The 23,726-nt window shown below is 39.6% G+C and overlaps 1 protein-coding gene across 2 annotated transcripts in view; it reads right to left on the bottom strand.

Moving 5' to 3' along the window:
* The window catches only part of FGF10 (fibroblast growth factor 10), a 60,506-nt gene extending 41,215 nt beyond the window's left edge, over positions 1–19,291 (bottom strand). The window contains exons 1-2 of one of the 2 annotated variants that reach the window (XM_077171660.1): positions 19,076–19,291; positions 17,836–18,590 (exon numbers count right to left, since the gene is read on the bottom strand). In XM_077171660.1, the coding sequence (XP_077027775.1) occupies positions 17,836–18,172 (337 nt within the window). In that variant the 5' untranslated portion in view covers positions 18,173–18,590; positions 19,076–19,291. Of the gene's footprint in view, positions 1–17,835; positions 18,591–18,718; positions 18,935–19,075 lie in introns of those variants that run through there. The other variant, XM_077171659.1, reaches the window with a different exon arrangement.
* Between the last annotated feature and the right edge of the window lie 4,435 nt (positions 19,292–23,726).

Genomic DNA, 23,726 nt, shown 5'->3' with positions numbered 1-23,726 from the left:
AATACTACAACTGTCTTCTGAGCATTTATTTTTTTCTTCAATTCTTTTCCTTTTTTGAATTAGTAAGCTGTACATGGAATTTTTATAACCAAACATTATTTCATTTGAAAATATCACTAAATTAATTTCATTTCCCCATAGAAGTAATGGGCTTCAAACAAATTTGCAGTTCAACTTTCTAAATATTATGATAAAATCAGTTTTTTATACTTGTAAAAGAAACAGAGAAACATTTTGTCAAACTTATGATAGTGAAAAAGAAAATTAAATTGGACAGTTTTCATGATATATTTCTAACTAATTCCCAGAAAATGTCATGCTTCATCTAAGCTGACATTATTTTGTACTTTGATTTTGTAAGAAAATCTTTCTCAATATTTCTTATTCACTCTATTTGGAAAAAGCTTTGGCATTTCAACATATTTAAGAAAGTAGGGAAAAACAGTTTTTCCCCCAAAACACACATTAACTAACGTTATCCTTTCAAATTTCATGTGGCCTTACATGCAAATCAATGAGATTTACATTTCTGACATTACACAATCAATATCTTAAATTCACTTTTGTCTACATCACTCATTTGTCTGCATCACTGCATTCTAACCATCACTCTTGACAGGGTACTTCAACCTTTTCAACACTTTGCACTGTCAAATACACTCTGAACCAGGCCTTGGCCACACTTTGTTTACTAATGGGAGAGAAAGCAGCCATTGCCAAGTCCCAGAAATGAGGTCTGTTTCAAGGCTTACTAGTTTTGGTAACCTGGGTATTCTTCTTTTGGGTCTTGGACATGGTGCACAAATCTAGTTCAAGGCCAGGCGCCTAGAAGCAGTTCTTGAAAGACAGGAAATGAAAGCATTACTTCACAAGAAAAGAACATGTCCAAACAGATCCAAGCAGAAGATCATCAAGAAATACTTCAAATTAAACTGCCCCCCAGAAAAGGCATTAAGCCTGGGACTGGAAAACAAGAAATCTATGTTTTTAGGGTGTGATATAGTAATTAAAATCCCCAACAAGACACATATCTCATTAACCTATGTGAATGTAGCTACCTTGCTTTGCATTCAGAGCTAATGGAAGATCACAGAATAACAGAATATTCTGAGCTGGAAGGGACCCACAGGGATCATCAAGTCTAACTGTTAAGTGAACGACCTATACAGGAATTGAACCCAAACTTAGTGTTATTAGCACCATGCTCTGACCCACATAGTTACTCTCAGGGGCAAGATAGTGGGCTGTGTCTTAGGGCTGTTCTCTTCTCAATGAACTTAGCACATTAAATTTAGCAGAAGAAAAGAAAAAGGAGAGAATACAACTGCCTCCTACATGTACATTGCGTAGTAAACTGTACAAAATAAAATTCTCGGGTCAGTTAAGGATATTACTTGGCTGAAATAGCTTAAAGAGCAGTGATATCATAGAATCATTAAGATTGGGAAAGATCTCCAAGGTCACTGAGTCCAACATTTGACTGAACACCTTGTCAACTAAACTGTAGCACTAAGTGCTATGTCCAATCCTTTCTTGAACACTCCCAGGAATGGTGAATCCACCTCCTCCTTGGGCAGCCCATTCTAATGTTTAACCAATATTTCAAAGAAATTCTTCCTGATATCCTACCTGAACTCCCCCCCAGTGTAGGTTGAGGCCATTTCCTCTTGTCCTGTTAACAGTATTTTGGTTGAAAGTCAGAACTATTTGTAGCCCTTCTACTGTGGAACAGCCAAAGAATATGGTGAGCAAACCTATTTGGAGTTGACTGAATTTGTTAAAGTTCTGAACAGACTTACATAATGAACACTGGTGATAACAGGAGCTGTTGTTAAGATTTCCAGGAGGTTTTCTTTGGTCCTCCTTTTCTGTAATTTGACAGATTTTTAATTAACAGACACACACTTATTAAGTATAACAAATGCCTGTGCCAAGGCTGTTCCTGGAACAGAGCTCCGCAATCATCATAAATCACAGAGCAATGCTGTTTCCTTCCTGATCCTGGGACACAAGGCCAGCCTGGCTACTTTGGGGTGATCCACCAAAGGCTGATGTTACAAGAAGTCAGGGAAAGATAAGCAGACAGTGGTTTTTCATATGGTAAGTTCACTGGCTACCTATTACATGGCTTTACAGAACTTCCCTATTCCAGACCAAGAGCCACAAACCACTTCCCACCTACTCACAGCTCCCAGACTGCCACAGGCACATGTTTGTCAGTGGGAGAGGCCATCTGGGAGTGCCCAGTTTGTGGGTGACACGTTCTGGAAATATGGTAAAGATATCATTGCTGCCAGGCATAGGCTGTTGTTCCACAGAACCTGCCTGCTGGAACTATCCTGTAAGAATGGTTCCAATATGGTTTTGCCTTTGAAACTTACGGAGATAATGAGAAGACAGAGTTTCTACAGTAGTTGGAAGGAACAAAAAAATGAGGAGTTTATTGTAGGAATTCAGAGTGCTCCTACCTCCTCATTGCATCTTGCAGCACAATAAATTATTTTTTAATTTCCTTTTCCTTTTTATCCTACAACTGACCTTTTCCTTTGGCTATTTCAGCCTTCTGCAAAGCTGACATCTGCAACCTCTTCCAGGACTGGCACAGCTCATGAAATCAACTAGTATTTACTCCTGGACTAGGTTCTAAGGTGGTATTTTAAGGTGTTGAAAGGATACTCTTGATAGAAATTGAAATCACAGTGGGAATAAATTGACTACTTTACATTGCCAATTTCAGAGATATACTAGAAATACATAACTGAAATCCTGAGACTCTGGACTGAGTCAAAACACCATCCTCTCTCTCCAGAGAGTAAATGATTTTGGTAATTTTATTTCAAATGTCACTCAATTTTTAACACTCCCTTTACTTTTTTTTTCCCCTTTTAAAACATCTCACATCCCATTTTGAATGCCTAAAGGAAAAAAAAACTATACCAGCCACTCTTATGCTATTTCCCCAGATGGAGCTTAGCTGCTCTCCAAACTCTCCAATATATTCTTGCTTTATGGAACAAAATTCAGAATGGCTGAAATCTTGTATTTATGCCAGTAAAGCTAAGATGTGTGATTTTGCTTGGGGGAAGATTTGAAATGCTAACATGAGCTGGTGAGATTTAGTAACCTCCAGCTGAGGAGTCAGAACAAGTTGCTAGAGGGCTTCTCCTCTACTCACTTCTGGTAACGATTCCCTGATTGCAATAGTTTCTTTTCAGACTTGTTTCTCCTGCCTTTCTGTAATCAGTTCTCCTTGATTCCTGGGTGAATATCTTTACTTCTATGAAATTTCTCCTAAACATTAACTTATCCATACAAGCTTAACAGTATGAAAATGAGGCAATTAAAACTATGAACCTAGATTCTGTATGCAAAATCTTCTGGTTTTCGGACTGTGTAATTTCAAAAAGACAGACTCTCTACAGATGGTATCTGTAGTGAATACATTAACAGCACTTTAAACATTTATCTTTCCTGATAAAACAAACTCAGCTCCCAAACTCTTCCAAGGGATGCCTTATGGGTTACATGCAGCTCCAAACTTTACTCATTAAGAACACCTCATTATCAAACATATTATCAAACATTGACAACTTTCTTTACTCCACTGTCTGATGGGCACTTTTACCAAGAGACAACACCTTCCAAAACTACCGTATTTTGACAGAATTGTCTATTGTCTCTTGTTAATCACTTTTGTAGACTTTTCCTCTGTTTTCTATATCTTTAATAAGATAAACTATCTTTAAATTTGTCATCTAGACTGTCATACATACACATCTATGTAGGAGAGACATTCTGCTATAAAAATTGAACAGTATTACTCTTTATCCTCCCATTCCCCCATCTATTAAGAATGAGAACATCACCCTTGTATTGTGAACACAGAATAATGAACAGAGTAGAATCATCAGTTTATGGCTTTACAGTGGAATAAGCTTGAGTAAAGACAAAAGAGTGAAAATCCTGATTTTTAAACTCTCTGCATCAGTCCTTGTCTCCAAAGAAGACGGAAATATCAGAGCCGTATTTTAAGTTTGGATTAGGGAACGACTGTACAGATGAAAAATTCTAACATTGGATAGTGGATCTAGAACATATTACTAGATTTTCTGTAACACATGAGAGTTTAAGTGCTTGTAAAAATTGTTTTTGCTGCAACTCAACAAACTTTCAGCTACTACTTACCAAAAGTAACCATGGAGTTATTGTTCTGAATATCACTTCAGTAAAACAGTCTGTAAGCCCAACACAGGACTCTGTAATACTGTCTCTTTCTAAAGAACTCTTACCCAGTTGAAAAGTTCACCTTACCATATCAGTTATTTTTGTTTAGAATATATTAACTTTTTGTTCCTAATGGAAGCCAGTTAGAAAAATGAGGGTGAGAGGTTAAACATACATCTGGTCTCCCTATTTAACATAGAGGTTTATCTTTTGCATGTTGCTGATGATAATTTAGAAGGGAGGGGGGCCCAAAGGAAAAGCACATTTGTATATTTTTCTGTTATGAAAACGGCAGCCTCCATTTTTCATTTGACATATGAAATAGCTCTGCCATAAAAGCCTGTGCTTTTCAGCTTTGTGTTTAATTGTTGGAGCCAAGAAAAGGAGGTGAAGAAACAAGACAGATTTTACTTTTGCTAGTAGGACATAGTCAGCTATAGCAAGCATGGCTCTCATTATGCTTAAGTGAATTAGTCTGTTTCCTTTAAAAAAAAGGAGGGGGGTAAAAAAGGAGAGATTAACAAGCCACCAAGGACCTGCTGTAAGACTTTGACACTTTTAGTGGCTTGTGACAAATGACTTGTGAGTATTAGCTCTCCTTCAGAATCAGAAAACAAATCTACCATTTGGATAAGGAATGCAAAAAAAAAAAAAAAAAGGCAACAGCAACAAACTCTGCTACAAGGTCATGCTGACTAGGACTCATTACCAGTGGAAAAAGAGAGCTGAAGAACAGATAAGTTCTTTAACTGACTAAACTCTGAAATTACTTTTGGATGTCTAGAAATCTCTAACATTTGTCATCCTTTTCTAGGTAAAAAATATGTTACAGTCCTTCTGAAGGTATTCATGTGTTCAAATATTGCAACAATGGCACATATTTTTACTTCTCAAGAGGTGTTTTGGGCCTGGGATCAGCTTAGAGGCTCTTCTCTGGACTCATTCCAAGAGCTAAATACTTTTCTCAAGCTGGGACAAAGTATAAGTGTGCTCTTCAGTTAGGCCTCTACAGATTCCTTGGAAGCTTCATCTTATGTGCTATGTTATCTGCACTGTCCTGCAATCTACCCTTGCATTATCAGTATACCTGAAAAGGGAATTTTGCACCTAGAACTTCTGTAGTTCAGCACACAAAACACATCTATAAATGAAGAGCTTATATATACATACTGCCTCTTTGGAAAGCAGAAACATTCTGAAACCCTCATGAAAAAATATTTAGTTGAAAACCCAACATTAAGAGTACTAGAAAATGCCAGACTGAGTTGACTCAAACACCAAAATTATATTCCCTTCCCCATTATGTGTTTAATGAAATCTCATCTATAACTTCTAGTATAAAGTACAAGGTAATAGAATTCATATTTTTCTCTACTGGTGTTTTGTCTTATCTAAGGATACTTTTTGAGTCTGCATTGCTGTGTGAATACATGTACGCATACCTCACATATGTGACTCCTGCTTAAAAAATTTTGAACTGTGATTAAGGTTTGGAGATCCCTGGATAAGAGACCTGACTCCACTTCCCCCAGTGGCAACTTTTTTATAGCATTATTGAACTTAATAGTTCAGACAGCACTAAAGTTCTTAATGAATACAAGCATTGTGTTTTTCTTTTTTAAAAAAAATTCATTTTGGGTGAAAGAGTTACTGTAATTCAGTTGGTATTGAAAAGCTGCATCAGTCTTTATTATGTCCTTAGTATAGTTGGAAACAAAAAGGTTTTGTATTGCTGATCTTTATGGTCTACTGTGTACATGCATAAAATTAACAAAACCAGAGAAAGGAAGAGTTCTACAGAAAAATTAATATAGATATTTTACAAGAATGTTTGTCTCCAAATACTCATCTTTGCAAAATATTTCCTGTTTCATAAGGAGAATCGGCTGGAAGCAGAGTCCACAAATGCATGTGTGGCAGAACTAAAGGAATAAAGCAAGCATGGTGAATTTTGAGCAAATCTGGATAATGCTTTGAGGAATTATTTGGTGTGTGGTCTGAGGCAAGAAGCCACAGAGAGGCGGAAGTTAATCTTATGTACTCCCCAGCTGCAGATATGTCTTTTTGAGAGCTGACTGCAGCAGGAGAAACTGAAGAAATGACCAAGAGACCAGATTAATTCCACATGAGCCAAGTGTCAGCCTCATTATAAGTGTTTTCACTAAAGTTGAAAAGACTTTAACTTGGATGGCTGTCATTTCAAAGCAAAGTTGTGACATGTAGAAGTAATTGTAATAAATTAAACTGGAAGAATAATGTCTGTGACACTAAAGGGGAAGTATCAATAATTTAAAAAATAGTATAAAATAAATAAAACCCAAACAAATAATTCCAGTTGCTTAACTCCAATAGATTGACAGCATTTCAGGAAAATTAAGGCACTTCCAAAAGTACATAATACATTAATATAATAAATATTAGGAGGATGCCATGCTCAAATTTCATTTGCTGATAGGCCTGACAGTAAAGAGAGTGAAATAACAATTATATTTTAACATGGAAATTATACAGATCCTTGAGCTGAAACACCCTAGGGTTCATATCTTCAAAGCAAAAGAAATTTTAACATTGCTTGTGATCGCAATGTTCATACCAGATCCACAACCAGCATAACCAGATCCAGTTTTATAGGACAGATCCAATATGTGCCTCCACTCATGCTATTTGGTTAGGGGATCTTTTTGACATTGATTTTTGTTTTATGCTGTGCAAGAAATCTGTGGGTAATCTTGACATAATGCTTGCAAGAGGGGTAATATTGTAAATTTTTTTTTAACTTCAGAGTTTTTTCTGTTGAAAGACAAAAATACCTTAATTAAGGTACACAGATAGTTAACAGAATTAACAGACAATTCTGTTAATTCTTAAAAGAATTAAGAAGTAGCCTATTCTTCCCTGCTCTATCAGATGACATTACCCTCTGGTAATCATCCTCAGTTTTTGGGTTTTGGTTTTTTTTCCTGGCACTTGTCATGGTGTTACTGGTGTATTTCACAGATAATTGCTTTTCATAACACCCTTGCTTGTGTAGGAAGTATTGCTAACTTCATTTTTTAAGTAGCAAAGAGCCAAGGAGAAATTAGACTCAAATATTCTCAGAAATTTTGAGGTACAATGGATAACCAGCATATAAGACCTAATATTCCCCAATACTTTATGGAATTTCTTATACTCAAATCTTAATTCCTGCAGACTCATGCCAAATTTTCCAGTCTTCTACCCTCTCTCTTTCAGCAGATTCCTACTCTGTGCTACTTGACAATCCCCATGAGGAGGACCATTAGGATTCCCTCATCTTCCTTTATCCCCTCAGTATTTCCACAGCATATGGTGAAGGACAATCATTCCCACAATCCTACATCATTACTCCAGTCTGTATGTGCTTCAGTCTTGTATTGAGACAAAAATCCACTGTAGTCATTAAGAATCTTTCTAAAGTCCAAATAACCTGCAAGCTCTTCTAGAAAGAAAGCTGGTATTGGACCTTTTCTTTCCTTTCAGACAACTGAATAGCTGCTCTGTGAGGTATTTCATTCAGATGAAAAGTATTTTCTCATCCACTGCCCTATAGCAAGGTATTTTATACCCTGCATTTACTGACAGTAATCTTTCTGTCCATAGAGAGTTCTTAAAATGGTTTTAGTATGCCAGTGCATTCAGTCTTGTAGTTTCTTAATAGACAGTAATCACCAGCTTTTAAACAATCAGCAGTCGCTGTTCTTGACTGGTTTATGTCATATGAGAAAAGGAAGTACCCAGGAAAAACTAATATAGAGCTGCTACATAGTTTAAATGCCATGGCAGGTACAGGCTGGGTTCCAATTGCCACTCCTCAGGTTATTCAGGCACAGAAAGATGTGAATGAAATGGTCTCTTCATAGCACCTGAAACACTATTTTATTTTTAGCCTTGTTCCCCTTTCCCTGTCCAGCAGTATTTCCCACAGTATGTCATCAATAGGAAACATCATTATTCCCAGGGTAGATGGAATTACCAGTCTGCATGATCTCAACATCTCTTTCCATCATTCTTTCCCCAAGAGTAGGGTTCCTGACAAAGCAAAATCCAAGAAAAAAAGCAAAACTTCTTATCTACCTTTAAGCCTCAGAAAGGGCATAAACTGTACCTCCCATTACTTGTCTTACTGAATTTTCTATTAGCTGCTTAACTGGTATAAACAACCCCTTGGACCAAGAAGTGAGTCATTGCTTATGTGTGCTCATGGCTGTTTGGAAGCAGAGGTCATACTGCTTTATGAATAAAAGCTATCATACATGACTTTAAATGTTCATAATAACTGGATTTGCACATGTGATTTCATCAGCATCTTCACTTCTAGGAAGCTGAAACAATCATACTTTCATCCCATTTCTTACATTCTACTCACTTTCTAAGCTGTTTGTGTCAGAACCACATGAAGTGAAAATTTAAAGAGCTTGCAATGGTTTGTAGGTCAGAATGCCCAGTGAAACTAGGTTTGTAATAATTTTCTGCTCCAGTTTACCTATGGTGGTGCCTTAACTCAGCTCTTCAGCCAAAGTATGAACTGTTGACCCAGCTACTAAAACAGTAGCACCAAAACTACACATGAATCTTAAATGGGAGGTTGTATTTTCAGCATCTGAAGAGACAGAGTAACCAGGCCTAGACAGAGAAGCAGACAAACAGAAAGCAACCCCACCTTTGCTGATGAGGTTAGCTCTAGACTCTTCTTCTGTGTCTTTTCATGTTGCCATTAGTTTTGCAGTTACAGATCCTCAGTGAGCACAGAATTTCTGTGTTGTAGTTATTAGCACTAGTGTTTTGACAAGGGAAAGGTGTCCTGTCATCAGAATGTGAACCACATGCACCACTCTGCTTCCTCTGAGACAGGGCAGAGGGGCAGAGTCATGAGCCCAGGTTACAGTTCAGGGGAAGGTTTTCATTAGCTTGTCTCCAAGGGAATGTGCCACAGGTACTAAGATAATTCATGAGGATAAGAGAGGTACTTCCAGATCAACTTCCCGATTGCCCTAAGGAGGATCAGAAGTTGGACACAACAGCCATTGTGAGACACTTCTGACTTGGGATATTATACAGCTCTACAGCTTTATGACATGGTTTATATTTTTGTTGTTTACATTCAGGAAAAAACAGAGAAAAAATAAGTATCTGGGTAATAAATGAGAAAAAAATTTGTTGTGTTGAAGTTAAAAGACCACCTCAGAGAACACTGGAAGCTTTAGCATCTCCTAAAATGTCAAAATAAAATTGTGAAAAGAAGACACTAAACAGCAGTCTTATAAAATATTAATTGTGTTAAATGCAGCCATCTCCTATTCCATTCTAGAGCACAAATTTTCCCTTGCTCACTGCAGCAACAAACTTGTAACTGTGTATCTGCTTCAAATCTTAATGATAAGCTTGCAAAATATGACATCATTGATAACACACCAGCAGCCAAAACACTCTACTCCACCCTACTCCTTGCTCCAAAAGTCAAACCACTTGGAATTCTAGGGTACCTCAATGTCCTTGAGGTATGCGTTTCTCTTAACAAATATAGCTTATAGTATTAGCAAACTGAAAAAATTAAGAAAAACTGACCAAATAAAACCCCACATTTTTTTCTTTAATGCAGAGCGTGTAGCTCTTTCAAATGGTTTATTACTTTCAAGGGCCAATTCACCTACCCTTCTGCTTGCAAGTAGTTGATACTGAATTTGATATTAGGAATAAAGCAGGTTATTAATCTTCTCAAAGAGGATAAAATGAAGAAGAAAACCCTAGAGCAGCCAGCAAATAGTACCTAATATCTACAGAACAGGGTCAGAGAAGACACAATTAAATTGGGAGTGGAACGTTCATATCCTAACACCAAGCACACACTTTTATACAAATTCAAAAGGCACCTCAATGTCTTCATAGTTTCAGTCTGTGACAAACAGATGTTACAGTGAGATCAGACAGGACAACTCAACATCACTGGCAGTTCACAGCTGCCAAAAGGAGTAAGACATGCTCCCCCTCTCCCCACTTCTCTCCCACTCATGACACATGCTGCCCCCATTTCTTTCTTGTCATCCTTTCTAGTACTGATCTGGTACTTGTCACACATCCCACCCACTTCCTCTAGTGCGGGCACAATATCATTGATTTATACCCAGTCTCCACTTAGCACTGTGCCTTAATTCCAATTAAATAACATCCTGAATGATTCCAAAATACTTCAGCATTCCATCCCCAACTCCCACACATACTGACTACAGCTGCACAGCTGTGTGTCAGGAACCTAAAAGAAAACTTACATTTCATTTATTTCTATGAAATGTTTGAACCTCTAATATCAGTGGCAGAAGAAAGAAGAGCAAAGAGACTCCTCACAATTCCCCCATCCCCCTCAACCCCCTCATTTTCACTTCTGCTCACCACATAGGAAGACGAGTCAGGAATGGCAAAAAACAACTATGTCCTTCACATATGTTTTCCACCATGAAAGGAGTAGGCAGTATATTGCTTTCCTAAATCAAGATTTATGAAAGATCTGATCTTCTTCTTTATTTTTATATAACATTCATGATCATTCATATTCCTACTATCCATAACCTTTTCCTCTCTTTGACAACACTAAAAATTATGGAAGAGGGAAAAAGAAAAGGAATAAAACTGTTTGGTGTAGTTTCAACATTTCCTTTTTTCTTGAAAGTCAGCTTCAATGTGTGTGAAAATTCCTCTTTAACTGTAGAAGATATACACTCTGACAGATTATTTAGAGGTAAATGTGAAAAGGGACAGGCTAATAATTCTTTAGGCTAACTATAAAATAGGGGAATGCTTTACAGCTGACATTGTGAGTATATCAACCCAGTAATTGGATGCACGTGTTAGTAGCAGTAAAAAGGCACTGTCCAGTTGTCCACCTTACATGGGAATCTACTATGAGCGAATTCTTTGATTTACTGTTGCAATTAGAACTGAATGTTCAAAGAAAGAGCACAAGTGACCTAATTTAAAAACAGTGCCTTTAAAGCCACTACTTAGTATGAGACTTGGCTTACTTGTAACCATTTCTTTCCCCTGCAACTTCTATTTGTTGCACTGTACTCATGAAGCACCAAAAATCAATTTTAATAATCTGCCCAATTAATGAATTCATTTTTAATATTCATTCAATGAGCAAAGATTTAGCCACTTCCTCCTGACTCCTACCCTTGAAGATTTTAATTCTTTTCATAAACACAGAGAGCTTTCCCAGGCTGACTTTTCAAAACTTCATGAAACACTGTTTCCTGTCTCCTTTTTACTATGTTGTAACCAACAGAGATGTTTTACAACAAATTGGCACAAAAACCAGAAGCAATTAGGGGAGCTAGGGAAGGATCCCTCTAGTTAACAGAACTAATGTTGGAAGCACCATTAACTACTTTTCCCTGTTAAAGCATCTGAGCAATGAAAGGATGCAAGATAGCAAAATATCACATACAAATAAATTGTCAAAGAAGGAAAGCTTGTTTGACAGGTACACACAGTTAAACTAGTGGCACTAGTGGCAAATCTTTGATCATACTTACCAACTGAGAAACTAACATGTGCTAAGATTAACTAAACTGGTCCTCCTTTTCTTACCTGGTAGTTTGGTATACACAGCCCAAAACGAGCAAGGGTTACTTTTTCATGCAGCCTCATCAAGCTGACACTGGTTGGCAATGCTGATAAACAAAATATTTGTGATGTTCCAAGTGACAAAGAGGTCATTAGATGATATACCCCAGAATATTAGGATAAAGTAGTTCAGTGATGTATACAACTGCAAGCAGTAGTAGCAAGTGTTTAAATGAGGAAGCTGAAATTTCAGCCTGGTGCTAGTGTGTGGAAAAAGAGACTGCAAGACCTTGATTCAAAAAGCTCTCCACCAAATAGAAAACAATGTTTGGTCATGGCATATCAATGTCAAGAAGGGAGTATATAAGAAATCCCAAACCGACCAAGTAATTTCTCTGCTTTGTTGACACTATCATCCCAAATACTAAGCCTAGAAATAGAAGCACAATGTTATTTACATATACTTTTTTTTTTCTATGTAGAATATTTCTTGTGGAATTAGATTACTTTCTCATAGGAAAAAACAGCAATCCACCTCACATGAGTTGTTGCTCTATGTTCATACAGGTACCTGTGATTTTTAACTTAAGACACAGTTTAACAAGATATGTGCATAGAAAAGTTTTCTTTTTTTTTACATGAAAGGCTCTGCAATAAATGAAAACTCCCCTATTGCAGGATCTGATCTGACTCTCATTTGAAGTGAAAAGGCCCCTATTCACACACACAGTTCAAAGACATCTGAAAGTCATCTTAAAATGCCTTATTTCAAAACAGAGGATCTTATCCTATGAGTGAATGCATCCAAGATGTTTCAGAAGTGTAAGCACATTCTATACTGCTCACTCAGCTAATGCCATCTTCAGGGAAGTTTTGACTGAGTCACTACCTGTGAACCCTCCCATTAAAATAGACATGGCATCTATAAACCTATACGTCCATGTCCCTTGTTTTCTTTCTTCTGGGGTTTGGGAACAAACTTTCAGTTGCTCCTAACTCTTGGGATTTTTTTTCCCAAGTGGCTATAAGTTAGATTTATGGAGACAAAAAGACTTCTTACAACTGTGTGTTTTGAAAAGATTTATGACAGGGCTACAGTATCAGCATGGAGGGTCCACAAGGCAGGAATGCAGTAAGGGTAACAGGAGAGTGTCATGTAGACATTAAATAGTACAATTCTTTCCACATTCATAAATCCTAAGTGCCTACGGTTTTATACTGCTGGTTATAAATTATATAACTGAGTTCTACAGACAAAAAACAAAAACCAAACCAAACAAAAAAAACCCAAAAAAACCCCAAAACCAAAAACAACAACAACAACAAAAAATCTATCCAAAAATGAGAAATCATGTCCTTAAGAACATATACATTTCACTGTAAGGAACCAACTTTTCAAGTTACTTCACTCATTATTATTTCCTATTTTAAGTATTTTGATTGGTAAAGTCATAAAACAGAACTCTTTGGACAGTAAACGAGCAAAACACTAGTCAGTCTTTAGAAAAACAGTGGAAAGTTCTCACATTAATTTACAAACACATATGATAAGGAGTCAATAATCCCAAACAGTTAGTTTACAAAATGTTTGGTAGGAAAAGAGTCTATTTTATCAATTATTCTAATCTGCTTGGAGTTTCATAACTGATGTTAAGGTACCTATGGCACTTTATTGTTTTTCCTGCACCAGAGGTATGGTGAAAAAAATGAGTATCAAATGAAGTATACCTAATCAAAACACACTTAATGCTATTTTTCGGCATATAAACCAATCTAGAATACAAATACCTATTTATATGTCATGTATATATGCACACAATTAAAATCCTCATTAGTAATGTTCAGCACTTCTAGTAGTTAAGTGGTTCTTTACAATCTTTTGGGCTAAAGAATGAGGGTCAAAACTTTCTTCTTTCACTCACTATGTTGTTAAGCTTATCCCACGCTAACCAAAGCAAAAGCAAAGACTATCAGGGAATTCAGGAGTTCCTAAAGCTTAGTACAAAAGATAATTGAATACTCAGAAGAAAAGCCGGGAATAGGTTAGCTTGTGGGAAGTAGCTAATTATTTCTTGCTAGCTCCCCTGACATACATTTTCATTCTGCAGCACGGTGCCTTTTTCTTGAAATAGTCCACTTGGGTTGGTCAGAAGACAAATTAGTAGAATATCTTTGCTTGGAACGGCTTTGCTTGGACTAAATTAGCTTACACAGTTGAGGATGCAGACCCTCGTTGTCCACCTCTTTGAGCGGAGGTGACACCAGGCAGTGGCTGTGCCGCCATCTACTGTGGGTTTTGCATAGCACTGCTTGGTCCAAAGCCCGCAGGGATCCCTCCAGCAATCCTTCCCACTCCTCCTCTCCAGGCTCAGTGACGCAGACTGAACTCCCTGAACGTGTACCTAAGTAAGAGCCTGGTCCTGCCATCTTTGCTAAGGCAGAACCCCCTCCACAGACTGCAGGTCAGCTGCTGCTAACGAAGTACTGTGTATTTTGTTATTGTTCTCCAACTAATAAGGTCTGTCCTGCAAATTTGAAGTTTGTGTGCCTTATAGTACTGTGAATGGTTACCTTAGAAGACAATTGAAAATTGTACAGCACTGAGACATACATTCAAGTTTTCTTGAACCTGCTCATCATATATCATGTAGCTTTAATGCATGTCAACCATTAATCCCAGAGAGTTTCTCCGTCTTAATCAAGAGAACTGTCAGTGTGGAAGTCAAGTCAGAATCTGCACACATGCAGTTCCCTCTCAATTTTAATATTTGTCTTAAGATTCTTTTGGTGATCCCAGAGCTCAAGGTACAGTGAAAGCTTTTGTTATTGCTCTTTGGAGGATTGTTGGATTTGTTGGTCCCTCATCTAGTGTGTAAGCCTCCAGAACACACTACAGCTCTCTCTATGTGTGCTTGTGAAGGGCTCTGTCAAGAACAGGGGCAAGGAACTTCACAGCTGTGGTGCTGCAGGACAAGGTAGTAGTTGTATTCTGAGGACCAACTTCCAGATGTAAGGAAAAATAAAGTGTCCTACATCTATCTAGTGACAGACACTTCCAGCCATGCCAAGTGCTGCAAGTTCTGCCAGTTTTTTGACAGAACAGTCAGGAACCACCTGGTACTCCGCAGGTAGAGAAAGGATGATGGAATAGTTCCAAGCAATCATATCGGAATACAGCTGCCAGATAAACTTTAATTTAGTGCACTCTACACAATATTTATAGAGCTAATCCATGAACGCTGCTTGAGCCGTTTAAAGGCTGGAGACTAAATTCTGCTTTCTGAATGTTTATTCTGAATTTCTCCAACTGTTCTTCTTACGTGACAGTGCTTAATTGGCAGAGAGCCATGAAGGCTGTTGTCTAATTACACAACATATCACGATCTTACAGACCTACTGATAAGGCTTTACTGCAGCATAAACGGATTTTAAACATTAACATATGAAAAAAGTAGCCTCCAAATTAGAATATTTCACTCTGTGTGTCAATAGTCACTCTTATTTGTTTAGGAAAACATGGTTTTGGAGGGAGAAACTAATTTTAGAGATTAAATAGCTTGTAATGTTAAACAGGCTACAATTTGGTGGCCTCTCTGGCTAGCTCTATGCAGGGCAGAAATCTATTCACATGTAATTACTTATTTCAGACCATGTGAGAGATACCATATCTTTGCATGGAATCAGTCCAGCTGGGGATTATAGCAGTATTATGATAGCACTGCTACACATGATGCTGTGAAAAACATAGATTTAGTGAATTCACTTGCAACATTTTGCTACACAAACAGCCTTGAATGAAGGCACAATAAATATATTTTTAAATGATCTCAGACTATGTTTTTACAGAAAAGACAATGTCACACTGCATATTATAATGACTATTAATCAGCAACATAGAACTCGACTTCTGTCAACAGGATAGTAATAGTTTTGAGCTGAAGGATGTGCACTAGGTCTGCCGTTGTGATGAAGTACAGTGGGGGAGCTGCAAGTTTTAAGATGACTGCAGTCCTTTCTTCACTGAATGTAATCTTCAGTGATAGGATGCAGTTATGTATAATAAAGGCATTGCTTTGCTTTTGTATGAAAAAAATTACATTCTCCTCTCTTTCAGCAGATACTGTGCAGATGTGGCAGTAACCATGACATCACTGAGAAGGCAATTCTCTTTCTGATGCACTGACTGGAAACCAGGACACACCGTGCACATCCCCTCCCACAGTTGTGGGGGGATGTTCTTGCATGTAGCCTGAAAAGGTAGGAAGATGTATTTGTACATTTCAGTCTATTCTACCTCTTCTTGGCAGGATTTTGCAAAAGTTCAAGCATGTGGGTAAGTTTACACACTGAGCAGTTCTGCTGGCTAAGTGGGACTGCTCAGATGTGTAGCTACTTCCCTAAGTACACTGCTGACAGACTGGGCACCTTACAACCCTTTTTGGCAGCAATGTGCTATACAGAATGGTTTGATGTTCTCAGAGATGCATGCAAAGCCTTCAAAATCCCATTTTAGGGGTGCTGTTCTCCTCCAAATCCAAAGGGAATCTAAGAAACACAGTTTTAGGACCTCATCCATACAAATTCATCAAAGTTAAGCCTCCCTCACAGCTCTGTTTTTAAAGAATTTGCCTTTCTATGTAATACAGAAAAGGAGGTGGTAAGATTCAGCTGCTTTGACATCTAAAGCAAATATTAGAATGTGTGATAAAGCATGAAGTTGTAAGGTGGAGCAAGTGAAGCAGCAACACATGATACTCCAACCCTTTTCTCACTGTTTCTAAGGTTATATTATGGTATTTACTAGAAATACAGCTGAATTGACAGCAGCGTCTGTCATATAGCAAGGCAACCTGCTGAAGAACGCCGTATTTTACAAATTAGCTAGCAAGGGATCTACTTAATTCGTTTTCAGTTGTTTTAATTTAACAGCAGATTTATTCCCGGGTTTATCTGGATTTATGTAAAACAACACAAGAGCCAAAATGTGGTTCTTTACCAGTTGAAGAAAGCCTTAGCGTCTCCTCGAGTTGCCTAACAGAGCTTACTTTCTCAGCATGTTCCTATAGCGGGACATAGTCAGTTAAGATTTGTAAGAGAAAGCAATACATTGTGATTTAGTACAGTTCAATTTGAGACTGCATAGGCAGGAAAACCAAGTAAAGGGTACATTTCTAGCACTAACAGCCAAAAAATTACATTACCAGAAGCACGCTATTACTAAGCATCTAATTAGTTCTAGAGAAAAGCTCGAAACTTCAGCTATGGAGACTGCCATATGACTTTTGCTCCGAAATAATTTACTTAAAAAAAAAAAAAGAAAGGAAAAAAAAAAGAAAGAAAGAAAAGGACAATGAAACGCGTGTGAGGTCTGTGGGAAGGCAGCCCCAGATGTTTACAATGGAGCGAGTAGCGGTATAGCGGCGCTGCAGCCCGGGACCGGCGGGGCGCAGCGCGGCACCGCCTCCGCCGCACCGCGGGCGGCAGCGCGGGCGCGCACCGGCTCCGGCTCCGCGGGCACCCCCGCTGCGGAGAGAGCGCACCCGGCAGGAGCCCGGCCCCGGGATGAGCAGCCCTGCTCCGGGAGCGGGCCGCAGGCAGCGCGGAGCGGGCGGCTCGGGGAGAGGAGCGTGCGGGCAATCGATTAATTGTTCCAATGCAGCGCTCTCGTCAAGGCACTCTAATGACAGGGGATAATGATTTTCAGATTCAGGAGACAATGTCCCCCACACACTCCCCGCCACTTCCTTGCAAATCTTTCTAATTTGCTCTTCTGCCTGGCGAAGAAACAAACGGTGCTCAGCGAGGCCATTTGCAAAACAAATGTAACCGGAGAGATTCGCAGATACGGGCTGGCCGGGAGCGGCGTCCCTGAGGAGCCGAGCCGAGCCCACCCAGCCCTGCCGTGCGCCCCCTCCCCTCCGCGGCGCCACCTCTCCCTTTCCCGTCCCTTCCCTGCCCGCCCGGGCTCGGGCGCTCGGCCCGGGGAGCAGCGGCCCCTGCCCGGCAGCGCGGCGGCAGAGCCGTACTTACTGAACGGGCAGTTCTCCTTCTTGGTGCCGCTGACCTTGCCGTTCTTCTCGATCTTGAGAAAGTACTTGTTGTAAGAATAGAGCTTCCTCTTGCGCACGTCTCCTTGGAGGTGATTGTAGCTCCGCACGTGTCTCCCCGCACTGGAAGGAGAGGAGAAGGACGAGGGGAAGGAGGAGGATGATGAAGAAGAGGAGTTGGTGGCCTCCGGGGACAGCATGTCCTGGCCGAGGTCATGGCAGGTGACAGGCACAGAAGACACCAAGAAGAGCAGCAGCAAGCAGCAACAAGGCAGGTGGGAAAAGGCTGAGGCACCATTTGTCAGTATCCATTTGCACATTGTACTGAAACTCTGGGCGCTGGAAAATGTCTTATCAAATGAAACATACTGGAAGGGTAAAACCTGGTAAAAGGCAAGTGGAGAGACGGTGGTTGCTGCTTCTGGTTAGATTCCTCTGAGCTCTGATCTGGCCTGAAGTAAGTGCACCAACATCCATAACTCAGGGGACAAATCGCCTCAGAAGTTGCTGCCTTTTAATCCTTCGAGTCCTCCCTCAGAAAAAAGAGCTGTTGGTTGTTGGTTTGGTTTTTTGGTTTTTTTTTTTGGGTGGGGGGGTTGGTGTGGTTAATCCTCTTTTCTTTTTCCCTTCCCCACTCCCCCACATGCACACACACTCCCCAACCTGGTTTGAGACTTTCCAGTAGTTATTTTGTTCTCTTCCTCACTCCTTTCTTCACCATCTTAGATGCAGAAAGGTCTGAAAAATAGATGACAGCAAAGTCAATGACAACAACAAAAACAACGAGTAAGATAAATAATAACCAGCGGAAAGGGGTGCCGGAATGGATTTTTCACACATACACCTTTACACACACGCGCACTCACACTTTGTGGCTTTGCACCTTCTTCTGATCTCCACCCTCTTGCCTTTTTGCAAATCCCAAACCAGTTGCACAACTCGTCCTTTTCTCACTGACAACCCCAGAGGAGGAAGTTTCTTTGTTTTGCTTTGAATTCTCCAGAACAGTATTAAAAAAAAAAAAAACCCCGAGAGAAAGAGAGAAGGAGAAATCCCAACTTGTCCCCCCGCCCTTCCTTTCCTTTCCTTTCCCTCCCCCTTTGGTTGTAAACAGGTTGGAAGCTGTAGCCTAAATGTCAGCGATTACAAGTCAGAGGTGGGATGTGCCTCTGGTGGTCAGCCCTTATTTGCAGGGGGTCAGGCAGTGGTGGGACATCTGAAACCTTTTTGCAGCTGGAGCGAGCAGTGCCTGCTGCGGAGGCAGCCCCGGGAGCTGCCCTCGCTTCCTCCCGGGCTGCGGCAGCCGCGGCAGCCGCCGCCTTCGGCTCGCTGCTAATTGCTCCTAAAGCGTCCTTCTCCTCGGAGCGCCGGCCACCAGCATGGCTTAGAGACTCATGCTTTACTAATTTCCCTGTCTTCCAAGTTGAACCAATCCCCTCCAGGGAGGCTTCCCTCCCCCTTCACTCTTCCCCCACTCTCTCTCTCTCTCTCTCTCCCCCCACCCAAAAAAAAAAAAAAATCTCAACCAACCAACCTCCTCCCCTAAAAAACCTCCCCAAACTAACAAAAACCAACCCCCAAAACCCCAACTTGTTTTCTAGTGGAGGGCTTTATTTTATTTTTTTTGGCAGTGAAGTGATTGAGAAAGCCACCTGGAGCTTGTTGCCTGCTAGATCTCCCCCTCCCCCCCGCTGGAGGAGGGGTTGGGTGGAGGGGTTGGAAAGGAGTATATACTACAGGCAGACCCTGGAAAAGCAGATTATATGCTGGTCAGAGAGAGTAAAAAGGGAAGAGACATAATTAGCTCCTTTTCCTTCTTCTCTGCCAGCTTGCATGGAGGTCTTTCTCCCTCCTTCAATGAATCACTGATTTCTCGCTTCCGTTGCTGAAATAAAAAGTTCACACTTTAGCCTGCTCTTCCTTTTAAGCCTCTCAAGATTTACTGTGTCCCTTTCCCCACCCTCACTCTCCTTGTCTCAAAAGAAATCAGGGCCCTAAATGACCATTTTCTAATTGCTAACATGAGTCGTTTACTGAATCACGCGTCTGACTTCAAAGCAAAAGGGATTTTATTGGCATTGCAAAGGTTTCCCCATAAAATCTGTCTGAATACTTTGCTGTCTTTTTAATTTTTTTTAAACTAATGCAGTTTCCCTTGCCAGAAAGAAACAATTTTTCCATTTTCAAGGCTATTTTAAGCGATTTTTCAAGCTATTATTTTCCTGGAGCAGCATATGTTGTTGGTTTTTCCTATGATTCCATCTCTTCTAGTGGATTTATCATTTGACCTACTGAGTAATATGACAGTTTCATATTTCTAGCCCATCACTGAAGTGTCAGCTTTCCCCGCAATCAACAAGCATCTTCCATATGATGTACTATCTTTTAACACCAGAATAAAGCATCAGGAACTGACAGGGTATGGGCGACATGCAAGATATTATATTTTAGCCAGTATTTAGCCATGTTAAATACCTGTTTTGGAACACGAGTGGATGGAACATTTGCTAGCAGAATGGAATATCAGGGAAATAGTGAGTAACTCAATAAGCAAACCCAAAACTTTTTTGAAATATAGGCAGTCAAATAATGCAGATCAGTGGAATGCAATGGAAAACCTCCTATTTGATTCCATTTGGCATTTGGAGTAAATCTTAGTTTAAACAACAGAAAATGCAGGCAGAACAAACAGTTCTAAAATTAGACAGATTCATTAGATTAGGATGTTAAATATATTGTTAACTTCACAACAGAAATTAGAAATTATTTTCTCCAATTGTGGTGTTTATTCTGGAGAGAGTTGGTTCCTAAATTTATGTGTTCAGCTGCTGGGGGTGACATTTAAACAGCCTTAAAAATGAAACCATTTAATGTTAGAATCAATATGTTTTACGATGTTGTTTATGGTACTTCAGATTATTTATTCTGCATGTATTTGCTTTGAGTGCAAAGCATTTCAGAAATCTTTCTTTTTGCAAATCTGATTTAGGCTTTCCTTTTGCCAAAGGCTTTTCCTTTTGGTAATTAATTTTAAAAAAGCAGAGAAACAAGAAAAAATGTAAAGCAAACCACTCCTTTCTGTGAATGTCTGACAGCTTACATGTGTGTCTACAAAGCTTATGTCAATGTTTGAGCGCTGCCTGGGTCATGAAAGATACAAGACATTATTTCTAAAATTGAAGTAATTTGGATTCCAACAGCTTAAATTATAAACAATTTCCATAATATCTTAAACTTTTAGATTTGAGTATGTCTTTCTTTTTTGTTTTTCTCTTTTTCCTGTCAAATGTTGGAAAATAAAGCAAATTGGCATTTTAGGATCTCTGGTGGGAGTTAGAAATAATTTGGGGGTTAAACAGCCATAATTAACCCTGAAAAAATAGGTACTGTCTTGAACTTACTCAAGAAGAGTTGTGCTTAAACCTATTTCTAGCTCATGACTATCTATATATTGGTTGCAAGATTTTGTGCTTAAGAACAGAAAATTCAACACGCACAGAATTTCACATAAGATCTGCTTCTGGCAGGTGCAATATTCAGGGCAGTACTTTAAACTACTGCAACGCATAGAGTCCTTTTCTATCCTGTGTGATGACAAGGAGGGCATTTACAAAACAGAGTCCAAATGAAAAGCTGACATAGCTTTTTAGATTATATCTCATTCTTTTTTCTACCTTCTGTATAGCCTTTCTTTTATAGCACAGCTGAATCCCTAAATACCCCACTACTTTGTATTGTCAGGTCACCTCTTAGGTTAGCCTGAGAAAGCCTGAGAAAAGTTCCACAGGAAAGATCCACTATTTAACGGAATTCAATCTGTCCCAATAGATTTGAATCACTAACATAAATGTATGAATGTAGATTATATCTCTGTAATGAGGCCTGAATCATTCTAAGTTACTTCAAAGGCCTGAAATTCAACCTTCCTTTTTAGCAGCAACAATCAGACCTTAATGGGTTTCTTTATTAATTGTTCCATTGCTAAGCTTGAAAAGCAGCTACCTTCAGTACAAGTCCTAGACTAGAAATGGTACCTGCTGCTCAAAACCAGTAATTCTGTTTTGCCTTTTACCACTGCAAAATTCTGCAAAATATCTCCCGCACTGCAGTTTTAGAAATGATTAATTACATTGACCCATCCAGAATGAAATAAAGAAAACACTTTCCAAAAAATTTGTAAAAAAGTAGAAAATATATTTTAAGAATTTTCTTTTTGAGATGTTTTCTCTCCAAAGTATATGTAGGGAAATGAGTTGTACAGGTGAATTTTAATGATAAAAAGGCTAAAATTATTTTTTAAATACTTACAGCAATAGCTTATGTCATGTCTTTGTCTTTTCATCAGCAAGGAGGCATATATGTGGGTTTTTGGGTTGGGTTTTGTTGTTGGTTTTGTTGTTTTTTTTTTTTTTCCTGGTTAAGTAGGTGACTTGGATAAGACAAAGATTATTTAATGTAGTTGGAATAAATTTTGCCTTGCATGATTTCGCTTAGTCAACATCTTATTTTTTCTGATGATGTAAATAAGTTCTGTTTATGTCTTTGGGTATAAATATGATCAACTTACTTCCAGATGTCACTAGCCCCTCAGTTTAGATTGCTAGATTGCCATCATGAACATTTGCTGCTTGCAGTATGATGAGAGATGCACATGCATCTTCTGGTCATGGCACCCAATTCTGTTCCTACTCAAGGTATTGGGAAATTTGCCAGTGATTTCATTGAGAGGGATTTCAGCCAGGATTGTCACTGCCAGAGAGGCAGCTCTGCCAGAAACAAGGTGTGGAGTGCCAAACACATCAATGGCTCAGATGCCTCCCTCTGTACATCAATTCCAAACTGCAGAACTGGTATTATTGTAAAACACTGAATCATGGAATCGCCGATTTTGTGAATTCTGAGATCATCAAGTCCAACCTGTGATTGAACACCACCTTGTCAACCAGACCATGGCACTGAGTGCGATGAGTCTTTCCTTAAACAGCTCCTGGTGACTCACAGGAGTCACATCCCTGGGCAGCCCATTCCAATGTTTAATCACCCTTTCTGTGAATAAATTCTTCCTAAAATCCAAGCTAAATCTCCCCTGGTGCAGCTTGAGGCCATGTCTTCTCTTTCTGTCACTGGTTTCCTGGGAGAAGAGACCAACCCCCCTGCCCAGAGCCCCTGTTCAGGCAGCTGTAGAGATTGAGCCTCCTTTTCTCCAGGATAAACACCCCCAGCTCCCTCAGCTGCTCCTCACAGCACTTGTGCCCCAGCCCCTGCCCCAGCTCCATTGCCCTTCTCTGGACTCTCTCCAGCCCCTCAGTGCCTTTCCTGCAGTGAGGGCCCAGAGCTGGACCCAGCACTGGAGGTGTGGCCTCAGCAGTGCCCAGCACAGGGGGACAATCCCTGCCCTGGCCCTGCTGGCCACAGCATTGCTGATCCAGGCCAGGATGCCATCGGCCTTCTTGGCCACCTGGGCACAGCCTGGCTCATGTTCAGCTGCTCTCACCAGCATACCCAAGTTGTTTTCTGCTGGGACACTTTCCACTCTGTCCCAGCCTGTGGCACTGAATCTCTGAATTACAAAGAAAAGGCAGTGGCACATAGCAACAGACATCAATGAGACAGGTTGTTTGATTTGAGACACAGTGCTGCTTGCTGAAATATTTACACTGTGTAGTTCATGTCCCCTAACAACAGGGACTGAAGGACATTGCATTTTATCTAATAAAATACGTCTTAAAGCTTGAGAAAAAATAGTATTTCAGGTTTTTTTCTTCTGAAAAATCTGCCAAATCACAATTTAATCTCTATTTGTTACCATTTCATATACCTCCGTGACACAGAAAAAGTGTCAGAATACTAATATAATTCCAATATTATATATAG

This window comes from Agelaius phoeniceus, chromosome Z (assembly GCF_051311805.1).
Source record: "Agelaius phoeniceus isolate bAgePho1 chromosome Z, bAgePho1.hap1, whole genome shotgun sequence".
Classification (NCBI taxonomy): Eukaryota; Metazoa; Chordata; class Aves; order Passeriformes; family Icteridae; genus Agelaius; species Agelaius phoeniceus.
Note: the sequence above shows the minus strand (reverse complement) of the source record. Positions and strands in the feature narration are given on the sequence as shown.